Source organism: Tamandua tetradactyla, chromosome 3 (assembly GCF_023851605.1).
Source record: "Tamandua tetradactyla isolate mTamTet1 chromosome 3, mTamTet1.pri, whole genome shotgun sequence".
Taxonomy (NCBI): Eukaryota; Metazoa; Chordata; class Mammalia; order Pilosa; family Myrmecophagidae; genus Tamandua; species Tamandua tetradactyla.
The window spans coordinates 195307820-195319264 of NC_135329.1; the positions used below are offsets into that span (position 1 = coordinate 195307820).

The following is an 11445-nucleotide window of genomic DNA, read 5'->3' on the forward strand; positions in this document are numbered from 1 at the left end:
TCTCAGGCCTCTCTCACTCCAGTCTGGTTTTATAAAATAAAAATCGGGAATAAAGAGGCATAAAGAATTCTCTGTGTGCATGTTTGTGTGACCAAGCACATGCTTGGGGCTGGGTCCCTGGAAAAAGGAAAACCAGGCCCCAGCAGGGACAAGGGAACTTCCATCCTCACCCTCATCCCTACCCACAGTCTACCACTCAGAATCACTACTCTACACTCAGCCAGTTTATTAAAAGAGGGAGCTGTATCAGGGGTTCAGAAGAAGCTGGGAGACACCCCCACCCTCCTCTCTAAGCTCCTCCCTTCCCAACAACTCATCTACAGCCCAGCCCCCAGGACCCAACTCCAGGAGGCTGGCTGGCGTCAAGCAGACTGCATTGCATAAATACACGGAGGCCACAGCCTGAATCAGCAGCGTCAAGAGGTCAGGGAGACAGGGTTGGAGGCAGGAAGGGGATGGCCCCGAGGGTACCTCCCCCAGGACTTGTCCTGAGCCCTGGAGCCCACTAAGCCAGAGTGAGGCATGCCAGTGGGCCACCCTGGGGCCTGAGACTGTGGCCAGCCCTGCCCGGCGAGGCTGGCAGGTGGTTTCTGGTTGTTGGAGAGGAGCCGGGAGGTCTGCGGCCACGCCAGGGCCCAGGGGCCAGGGGCATAGGGCAGGGTCAGGTGCTGTTGCCCTGCTCCTGCTCGAAGAGCAGCATGGCTAGCTGGGTACGGGAGCCGAGGCCCTCGAGCGCGCTCTGGCGGCAACGGTGGTACAGGTCCTCGCTGAGCCGTGCGCTGCATGTCGGGGCCCGGTAACGCTGCAGCAGCGAGGGCTCCACAGCCCGTAGCACGTGCAGGCCTGAGAAGCGCAGGAATAGCTCATAGGTGTCCAGGCTCTCCAGCAGCTCCTCCTCCTGCTCTGAGGCTACTGCCAGCCGCCCACGGGCAGCCACGTAGTCAGAGTTGTAGAAGCAGGCCTCACTGGCCGCCTGGCGATCAAAGCGGCCTGTGTCTCGGCCCAGCTCTGGTGGCCCAGGGCCCTGTGGTGGGGCCACAGCTGGGTGGAAGGCCTGGAAGTGCATGGGAAAGAAGGCCTGCCAGCCGGAGATGGCATGCATGCGGCAACGGTTGAGGAAGTCAGGTGTGAGCACTGTGTCTGGCCCGGCCAGCAGGAACAGTGTGTCCAGGGGGTGCTTCTTGGAGAGCAGGTCCATGAGGCGCAGTGGCGAGGGTGTGGCCGTCTGCACGCTGAGCCAGGGTACCCGGGCACCAGGGAAACGCCGCTCCAGCTCTGCCACGTGGGCTTTGACAGGTGCGAAGACATCAGAGTGGGCTGCACGCTGGGCTTGGCGTGGCTCATACAGTAGCAGCAGGGTCAGGGCTGCTGCAGCATCACCGGGCTCCAGGGCTGCAGTGGCAAAGGCCTCCAGGAAGCCAGGGGCCAGGTCACGCTCATTTGCAGCCAGAGGCAGCAGCACAGTGAGGCGTGAGGCCTCCGTGACATAGGGCACGGGCAGGATCTCCACGCGACTCAGTGGTCGGAGCAGCTGCACCCGGTGGGTGAGGGGGTGGCGGCCGCCCTGTGGGGTGAGCACCTCCAGCTGCAAGTCCAGTGTGTACTCCATACCCCGGGCGGGATCAAAGCGTCGGTAGCCATTAACCAGCTGCTGCTTCTGGAGCCGCAGGGCCGGATGGTAGCGGCGGTTGAGCTCCTCTAGGGCTGTCCCCAGAATGTCAGCCACATCAGCCCGGTCAGCCCCTTGCAGGGGACAGCGGGGTGAGCCATCAGCACAGGAGAAAGTGTGTTGCTCCGTGAAGTAGTCCCAGCGCAGCACCTCAAAGCGGGAAGCTGGGCGGGATGGGGCTGGAATGCCCACAGGCCAGGCAGCTGCCCGCTCCCCATCGGCTGCCAGACGGCTGGTGTTCTGGATCTCCCACTGGGTCGGAGAGACCAGCCTTAAGCAGGGCAGTGACCATGGGGGCCAGCACACAGCTGGCACTACTCAGGATGGGGCTCTAGTCCCCTGCTGACTTCTGCCCCAACCAGGCCCCCCCACCCCCACCCTTCTCCATCCCCCAGATGGAGGCAGCCTAAGAGTTTAAGGGGGATTTCTGAAGGGGCTCCTCAGAGGAAGGTGGAAACAAAGCTGGGAAGCAGCTTTATCAGTGATTCTGGTGCCAGCTTTTTATCTCCTTGGGGTCTGAGCCCTCCTAGCCCAGCCACAACCCCTCCCCCAAGCCCCCAGCCCAGACCATACCTGCAACTCCTGAATCTCCTGGTAGGTGCGTTCCAGCTCGGCTCGGGCAAAAGCCTTGTGCAGTTGGTACATGTGCACAGGGTCACGCACAGGGTGAGCTGTCAGGGCGCTGCGAAAACGAGGGTCGCCTTCTTGCACGGGCTCCTCTCCAGGACTCAGCTCCAGAAAGCTGTAGTGTACTCCCTGGGGAGAGGAAAGGGGTGCATAGCGGGAAGAACGGTGGGACATTCCTCCCCCTTACCTCATAGTGAGGGTCTTATCTTTCCATCTGTGACCTTCTGAGGACTCGGATTCAGAGTCCTCTGGGTTCCAGTCCACCTTAACCAGTTGTGACTTCAAGTGACTGTGGACAAACCTCTGCTAGCTCATCTGTGAGATGGGCATGCCTACTCCTGTCCTGTTTCACAGAGCTGTCCACAGGTTCAAACAAAATAGTAATAGTTGACACTCACATCTATTATGTACCAGACTTTCTTATTTTCTCTGATCCCTACATCAACCCCGAGTAGTAATTATTTCCACTAGTATGGATGAGGATACTGAAGCTCAGGAGATGCAATAATTTACTAAAGTCACAGGAATAGGAAATTTATCAAAGTCACGGAAACCCAGGCCTGTCTCTCCCTTGGCTCTTAAGAGGAAGTGTACAAGCTCAGACAGAAATCCCTAATGGGGTGGATTATCTTCCCACCTCATGGTCGCCAGTGCAGCCCACCCCAGTGGCGTCGAGGATGCAGCGTCCCAGCCACTCGTCAGGATGTGCACTGACGATGTCATTGCGGCAACCTTCCAGGTGGGGGCGCAGCTGCTGAAGTAGTGTACGCGACAGCAGCACCCCAAAGCCGCCGTGGCAGTAGCGGCCAGGAGCAGGCTCCCCACTGATGAAGTCCTGGGGCCGGCCCAGGTAGAGGTGGGCAGCGGCAGCCAGGCTGAGGCGGCCGGCTAGGCGTGCCAGGCCGTGGGCCTCGGTGTAGGTGGTGTCGGGCACTAGGAAGAACCAGTCAAAGTCGTCGCCATGCTGCTCCAGCAGGTGGCGCAGCGCCAGGTGTAGCTGCCCGATGGGCCGCTCCTCGCCCAGGGTCACCACCGCCATGCCCGGCGGTGCCCGGCGGCCCCGTGCACCTGTCAGGAACACTACATGCTCCAGCCGGTGCCCCAGGGTGCGGTTTACGGCCACGCCCAGAGTGGGCAGCGTGGCCTGGGAGGTCAGCACCGCCACAAGCAGTCTCTGCCTGATGCCCAGCTCCGTGCTGATGTAGCGGGTCCTGGGGGAAGAGACAGCATAAGGTTATCAAAAAGACGACAGGGCAGAGGGGGGCGGGGCAGCACACATGTCCTCTCTGGGCCTGTTTCCTTACCTAGGAATAGATTAAGAATAACATCACTCTCCCACAGGCCATGAGGATATAAGTGAAATATCGGCCTTACCTACATAGTGCTTTGCATTCGGGAGATGGCAATATTCATGCTATATGACGGTTACAATGTCGGTTTGATTCCTGGGTTCACTATTTAGTAGCTATTTGTCCTAAGGCAAGTTATTTAACCCACCTGAGCCTCAGTAGCCTCATCTGTAAAATGGAACGGTCTTATCTATTTAAAGCACCTTGCCAAGCTTGGCACATGGTAGGCACTCTAGATTAAAATGTCCTTAAACCAAACCACCAATGCATCGCACAGATGATAAAAAGGGATATATGGCATGGGAATGTACTGATTGTGTTTGGAGGAGCAGCAGTTATGGGGCTCAAGGGTTCTGCTAACTAACTTACCTGTGGGAATGCAGAAAAGTAAGTTTGCAGGATTGGAATTTGAACCCAATGTTACTTAGGAGAAATTATTTAAACTCATCATTTAATGGAATACATACCACCTCACCTCGAGGTGGCCCTTGTAGCCCACTCAGGAAGAAGAGATGCAGGTAAATCCTAGTCCTCTCCTTTATCTTTCCCTCCTCTATACTCCCTCTCTATATACCAGTCAAATTTCCCATCTCAACGGTCCAGCCAGGGAGCTAGAGAATCTTTGGAAGATCATTGGATCGAGCCTGTTTAGGACAGAGACCAGCAAGTTCAGCCCAGCTCAGGCAGGGCCTCAGACCGGCCCCAGACCAGCCTCAGGGCTCTCAGGGAAGCCGGGCCATCGGAAGCTATCGGGGCCCAAAGACTTCCTGGCCGGCCAGCCCCTTCCTTCCGGAGCCTGACTCGGCCCGCGGCAGCCTTCTCGGCGCTCACGCCCCGGCCCGTGCCTAGGGGGCGGAGCGGGGCAGACCCCTACCTGACGGCCTTTTTGGCTGCCTGGCCGGGCTGCGCGGGCCGGTAGGGCAGGACACGCGGCTCCCAGTTCTCTCCCACGCCGGCCCCGGGCCTCTCACGCTCGGTGCCCGGCTGCACCGAGTTGGGTCGGCGCGCCGCATTGGTGTTGCCGCGCGGCGGCAGCTCAGAGTCTCCGGGCTGGGGCGGCCCTGGGCCGCACGGCTCCTCCACCCAGGTGACGCTGAGCAGGCTGAGAGTGAAGCCCAGAGAGATGCCCACAGCCACGGGCCCCGCAGGCCGCAGCACCGACAGCAGCAGCGATGCCCGCATGGCGCCAGGACCACGGGCCCCGGCCCGGGCGCAGCCCCAGAGCAGCCGAGGGAGGCTCCGAGGGGGCGGGACCGGGGAGGGGGCGGATCCAGAGGGCCCGTGCCAAGCGGGCGGGCCCGCTCCCTCCCCGCCAAACAGAGCCCGGCACCCGAGCCGGACCCGCTGAGAGCCGCGTTCCGCTCTTTATCCAGCTGCCGCTCGGTGCCCAGCGAGGAGACCCTGTCCTCGGCTCCCGAGCCTCAGCCGCGGCTGCAGCTGTCCGACGTGTCACTGCGCGGGCCCCGCCCCCGGGGTGGAGTCTCAGGCTCCAGCTACCAGGAAGGGAGGAGGAGAGGTTAAAGGGGAAGGACCCCCGGAAGTGCCCCCTCCTCAGTACGAGGGTGGGAGACGTCGGGGGCGGAGTCCACCGTCTCCCCTCTGCGTGATTGGTGCGTCCCTGGTGACGTCAAAGCAACCCGCCCCTGTCTGGATGGTGCGCCCTGAGTGACGTCAGGAGCAGAGGCCGGAGCTGTCCATCAGCACCAAAGGCCGCGGGCGGGCTCAGGGCATGGGGCCGCGGCTCCGGGGCGGCCTCAGCCCCTGCTCCTGCCTTTTTCCCTTCCCCAGACCCACCCCCGAGTTCCCGGACGCCTCGGGACTGGAGCGCCAGCCGGTGTCGAAGGCGGAGCAGCGACGCCGCCGTGCAGAGACAAGTCCCTTCGGCCCAGCAGTCCTCTTCCTTGTTTCGCGGACTCTTCACGGACCCCAGTCAGTTGGGTCCTTTGGCTCTCAGCGTCCCCGGACCATCCATACCCAGCACGGTCTCTCCAGCTCAGAAGCTCAGGTCGCCTCCAGCCCAGGTAAATCTTGAACAGTCCCAGACTTGGCCGCCCACATACGAGTCTCCCGCTGCCTCTGCCTGGCCAGCAGCACACTGCCCTCATCTCTCCCACACCCCGTCCCCCTTTTAACTTCTTCATCCCAGCCACCTCTAGCCAGGCACTTCTTCTCCCCTTTGTCTCCAGGGATGCTTCCAGAGCTGCATGATATGGACGCCCCTCCTTTGTTTACTGTCCTTGCCTAGTTCTTCCACTCCCACACCCACCCACCCCCATCCCCGTGGGGACCCACGACTCCTCCTTGACCCCAACTTCCTCTCTGTCAGGCTGACCTGGGGGAGTGACTCCCTTCCCTTTCCAGCACTATGCCGGGCACTGTGGCGACGCTGCAATTCCAGCTGCTGCCCCCCGAGCCAGATGAGGCTTTCTGGGGTGCACCCTGTGAGCAGCCCCTGGAGCGCAGGTATCAGGCGCTGCCGGCCCTCATCTGCATCATGTGCTGTCTGTTTGGAGTCGTCTACTGCTTCTTTGGTGAGATCCCCATCTCATTCCTCACCTTGGCTCCTCACTGCTTCCCTGAGTTCTTTTTATGGGACAACCCAAATGTTCTTCAGAACCCCTTCCCCCAATGAATAACTATGTCTCTCTTTCACACCCCCCCCCACTTGTTTCTAAATTCTAAATAACATAGGTTTTTAAATTAGGCATTGAGTCTGAACCTGGCCCTCCTGCACCTTCCTAATTGTGATGTCTTGGGCACATTATAATCTGTCGGAACCCACTTTCTCATCTTTACAGTGGGAATAATAATATTTCTTTCACATAAGGTTTTTGTGAAAATTCAGAGGCTAATCAAGAAAGAGTAGCTATTGTAGTGAAGATGGTAGTGTTGTGGTCACTGTGAGAGGTAGGCACTAAAAACACTTTTGTGGGGTGAATAAATATGGCCACTTACCACAGCGCTTTTTATCTAATGGGGAGGAGACCCCTGAAACATTTACACCTGTGATAAATATTAGAGTGGGCTGGATGGGGGCTGGATGGTAGTCATACACATGGAGACTGCCTATAAGGCAGGCTCCAGTAATCGGTGCTATTATGAAGAGTTGTACAGGATGTGTATAGCACAAGGAAGTTCAGTTGAATAGACAAGTGGAGATGAAATCCAGCCCATGCTCCACTTGCCAAACTTTGGGCCTTGGTATAGGGCTGTTTGGCTTAGAGGAAGGCACACCTCTTTCTATTTTGCACAGAAGTGCCTTATGGACTAATGGCAGCCTGGGATTAAGTCTCTAATGGCTCTACAGCAAGAGTTACAGGACTTTAGAGAGAGGAGTCAGCTTGATGGGCTGGGGGCTGGAAGTAGTGAGGACAAAGGAAGCGGAGCTTTGTGTTTCAGGCTAGGCAAAAGGTAACTAGATTTGCACTCTGCAGCCTGCACACCATCACCCTGAATGGCTGGGCAGGCAGGGATGGGAGCCAGATGGTCCTTCCCCTTCTATCCCCAAACCCTGCAGCTGAACAACTGCAGAGTGAGCAGAAGAATGTGCCCACCATCCAAGGTTCTAGGACATGTCCTGGGCATCCACTTCACTCACTCCATTGTTCATATGCACTTCCTGTTTGGTGCTCAGTGCAGCCTCATATTCCCACCCACCTCGGATGCCCTCATTTCTAGACTCTGGTCCTTCAGATGAAGGACTCTGAACCTTCATCTATTCCCTATTCCTCTCTGACCTTAGATTTTGATGCTTCCCCTCATTTCTGGAACCAGATCTCCTCTTTATGACCTTTCTCCTTGGTTCTACCTGACCCCTTCAACACCCCATCTCTGACTTTCATCTTCCTAACTGCTCAGGATCTATATCTCTCACCCTTCCAGGTATCCCATTAGCCCTATAACTTCTATTTTCCTGAAACTCCACAACCATGCCCCCAATAGTCCTCTTTTACTCCCTATAACCCCTTGTGAGCGCTAGTGACCTCCAACTGCCTGCCTCCAATTATTCATTACCCTCCATCCTTATGACTCTCTTTTTTCCTCCTATCTCTAATCCCTGGTTATTCATAAATCTCTGATCCCTACGACCCCATTTCTGACCACTCCTCCCCCACCCTGATCTCCAGCAATCCCATTTTACCCTCTCCCCAGTGTTCTTCCCTTTAATACTCCCATAACTCCACCTCTATCAACCTCCCAACCTGCAAAGACCTGATCTTCTAGAATACCTCTCCCTCCCGTAACCCTGCTTCTTGCTCTCTTTGTAACTTTCCATTGATGTCATCATCTACAAAACCCTCTGTAACTCCTCAAAGACCCCCTATGATGCCCGTATCTCTGGGGTTTTTTCCTTCTGATTTTCAAATATTTCATCTCTCTAAACACTCCCTCACCCCAAATCCCAGTGACTGTTGTTGATCCTCTCATGACCCCACGACTTACTTCTCTGGCCCCTGGGATCCCAAAGATCCTATCAGTGATTCACTGTTGATTCTAGTCATGTATTGCTGACAATTCTGACCCTAAAAACCCCAACAGTCTTATCTCAGTGACTCTCCCTGTTTTCCCAGTGACTCTGTGACTATCTCTCTGACCTACAATGACTCACTGGCCCCATCCCTGATGCCCATGTGACTTCAATGACCCCTGATTCTCTGATCTTCATGTCCTTGTCTCTGGTTTTCCTGTGATCCCACTTTCCTCACCCCTCTGACCTCCCCCCTCCAGTGGGTGACCTCACTCTGTCCCTCACTGGCCCTGTTCCCCTGCAGGTTATCGCTGCTTCAAGGCAGTGCTCTTCCTCACTGGGTTGCTGTTTGGCTCGGTGGTCATCTTCCTGCTGTGCTACCGGGAACGGGTGCTGGAGACACAGCTGAGTGCTGGGGCGAGCGCGGGCATCGCACTGGGCATCGGGCTGCTCTGCGGGCTAGTGGCCATGCTGGTGCGCAGTGTGGGCCTCTTCCTGGTGGGGCTGCTGCTCGGTCTGCTGCTGGCCGCCGCTGCCCTCCTGGCCTCTGCACCCTACTACCAGCCAGGCTCCGTGTGGGGCCCCCTGGGGCTGCTGTTGGGGGGCGGCCTGCTCTGTGCCCTGCTCACGCTGCGCTGGCCCCGCCCACTCACCACCCTGGCCACTGCTGTGACTGGTGCTGCACTCATCGCCACTGCCGCCGATTACTTTGCTGAGCTGCTGCTGTTGGGACGCTATGCAGTGGAGCGGCTCCGGGCTGCCCCCGTACCTCCCCTCTGCTGGCGAAGCTGGGCCCTGCTGGCACTCTGGCCCCTACTCAGCCTGATGGGTGTTCTGGTGCAGTGGCGGGTGACAGCCGAGGGGGACTCCCACACAGAAGGTGAGAGGACAAAGGCCAGGGTGGGCAGGGATGGGTGGGGGGCCCTAAGCTATTGGGGTTGGGGGACAGAGGCCTCCCAGCAGTCACAGAGGCCTCAGTGGGGCTCAAGAACTGACTTGCTCAGGGTCTGGGAGGATAACACCAAAATGTCATTTATTCCACAATGACGTATGGAACATCGGCTGTGTGCCAACTCCATTCCAGGTACTAAGGCTATAGCAGAGACAAGCCCCCGGCCCTTATACATTTACATTTAGGGCAGGAGGGAGGGCTGGGGAGGGACAGACAACTGACATGTGGACAAACATGGCAGTTCCAGTTAGTGGAATCCTTTGGAAGAGATACTATGAAATATAAAAGAGTGATCCTATGGAGGCTATTATTGATAGAGTGGTAGGGAAAGGCCACTTGAAAGAGGTGACATTTAAGCAGAGACCTGAAGGCTGAGGACTGGCCATGCAGAGCTAGAAAGGAAGGAACAGGATGAGTCAGGACCCCAAGAAAGGAATGAGCTTTGCTGGTGAAGGAGTGCGACTGGAGTGTGGAGCATGAGGGACAAGAGGTGGGCAATAGTCTGGGCCACAATGAGGCCTCTGGATTTTATTAGAAAGACAATGAGACCTCATTGGAGGGCTCAAAGCAGGGAAGGATACAATCTAATTTAGTGCTTTGGATGCTCATTTTGGGCTGCTGAAGGTGTAGTTGTCCAGTTGAGAAGTGACTGTTGTTGCGGGTGGGGGTAACTCCCTTAGAAGGTTACCTAAGGAACCATGGGAGTCTCAACTAGGAGGTGGGAGATCAGGAAAAGAAGTAGAGATGAGGAGGAGCCACAGTCAATGGGGAATCTAGAAGGCTGGAGCCCCTACAGTGGGGTGAGAGCGAGGCTTAGGGGAGATGAGGCACACGGGCCTATGAGACCCTTTCTCTGCCCCTCTGCTCACAGTGGTCATCAGCCGGCAGCGACGCCGTGTGCAGCTGATGAGAATTCGGCAGCAAGAAGAGCGCAAAGAAAAGCGGCGGAAGAAGAGACCCCCTCGGGCTCCCTCTCGAGGCTCTAGGGCTCCTGCAAGGCCTGGTCCCCCCGACCCTGCTTATCGGCGCAGGCCAGTGCCCATCAAACGCTTCGACGGAGACATCCTCTCCCCAGTGAGTGCCCCGAACCCTTCCAGCTGGAAAGGGAAAGATGGCATGTGGGGACTCTGTCCAAGCAAGATGGGGTCTTCCCCAGGGACTGGTCAGTCAGACTAGGACTGGTCAGGCCTAGTGTTTGTCCACCCATCATAACCCTGTACCAGGAACCTGATAGGTCCAGCTCTGGGATTAGCGAAGGGGTTTCTGTGTATGAATTATAAGTGGGCAATGGTATGGGGTAGGGTCCCAGGGCTGTGGACTACTGGGTGGTGAGGCCCTGGGTCTATGGCTATCAGGGGTGAGTCTCAGGTTAGTGGAGGTACAAGGAGAGGAGTTCTGTCCAAAGAGGCTTTCAAAAAGGCAGTAGTGTGTACTGGGACTCTCACACCTGTTTGTTCCTCCACAGAGCTACATCCAGAGTTTCCGGGACCGGCAGACAGGGAGCTCACTAAGCTCCTTCATGACCTCGCCCACAGACACGGACTATGAGTATGGGTCCCGGGGACCACTGACAGCCTGCTCAGGCCCCCCAGTGCGTGTATAAGCAGTATAGCTGCTCCCCACCTGCCTAGACTCTGTGGTCACCAGCTCTGCCAGCTTGGAGAGGCCTCCTGGGCCACTGCCTGGCTCTCCTGGCCCTGTGGTCCTTGGCTGTCCCTCTCCCCACTCTGGAGAGGCCCAGGCTAAGCCTGACCTGAGGGGAAAGCCCCCTCATAAGCTCCCAAGGGACACGGGGTATGAACCCCATTGGGGTGTGCTCAGGGTTGTGAGTGTGTTGCCTGTGGAGGGGTGGCTTGGGCTTGGAGGATCCACTGGGACCCTTGCCTTAGATTTCTGATTCTCCAAGGTTGACCTGCCTCCTCTCCCACTGCTGGGGTCCATGGCTCACTCTCCTGCATGACTAAGTGGAGGGGGCCTGCCTTCCCCTCCATCTCTCCCTCTCTCAAGTAGACTCTCCATTTAAGGGTTCTTGTTCTCATCCACGGGGCAACCTACAGCACCTCTCACCTAGGTCCCTTGTCTTCTGCAAAGCCACCAGCTCCAGAGGGCAGTGGCAGGAGGTAGGGGTAGGGGTGGGGGGTGCTGCTCTGGACTGGGTTGGGGAGGAGGGTTGGAGGGAGGGGGTTTTAAGTGCACGATGCATGTCTGGTGTCTGTCATGTCACCCTGGACACCTCATGCTTCTGTTCCCCTCCACCCCACCCTCTTTTACATCTTTTATAAATGTGCCAAACTGCATGGCCTCTGACAATAGTGGTCTCCCATGGCTGGCACTTCCATGGCAGCCCTTGATCCTTGGTGACACACTGGGAAAGGTCTGT

At 57.3% G+C, this 11445-nt stretch overlaps 2 protein-coding genes across 3 annotated transcripts; one reads left to right on the forward strand and one right to left on the reverse strand.

Annotated features, from left to right (window-relative positions):
• Positions 1-206: 206 nt before the first annotated feature.
• Positions 207-5152, reverse strand: CHPF (chondroitin polymerizing factor). Its single transcript, XM_077155244.1, has 4 exons — positions 4520-5152; positions 2934-3507; positions 2243-2425; positions 207-1921 (listed from the first exon to the last, which is right to left on the reverse strand). The coding sequence occupies exons 1-4, from the start codon at positions 4825-4827 to the stop codon at positions 662-664; spliced, it is 2325 nt and encodes a 774-aa protein (XP_077011359.1). The 5' UTR covers positions 4828-5152; the 3' UTR covers positions 207-661.
• A 403-nt stretch (positions 5153-5555) lies between these two features.
• On the forward strand, positions 5556-11414 carry TMEM198 (transmembrane protein 198). 2 transcript variants are annotated; one of them, XM_077155247.1, is made up of 5 exons: positions 5556-5666; positions 5972-6176; positions 8418-8993; positions 9937-10139; positions 10531-11413. In XM_077155247.1, the coding sequence occupies exons 2-5, from the start codon at positions 6011-6013 to the stop codon at positions 10666-10668; spliced, it is 1083 nt and encodes a 360-aa protein (XP_077011362.1). In that variant the 5' UTR covers positions 5556-5666; positions 5972-6010; the 3' UTR covers positions 10669-11413. The 2 variants fall into 2 exon arrangements, with proteins under 2 accessions (XP_077011362.1, XP_077011363.1); XM_077155248.1 differs by having other exon boundaries at positions 5593-5666; positions 6007-6176; positions 10531-11414.
• Positions 11415-11445: the final 31 nt, after the last annotated feature.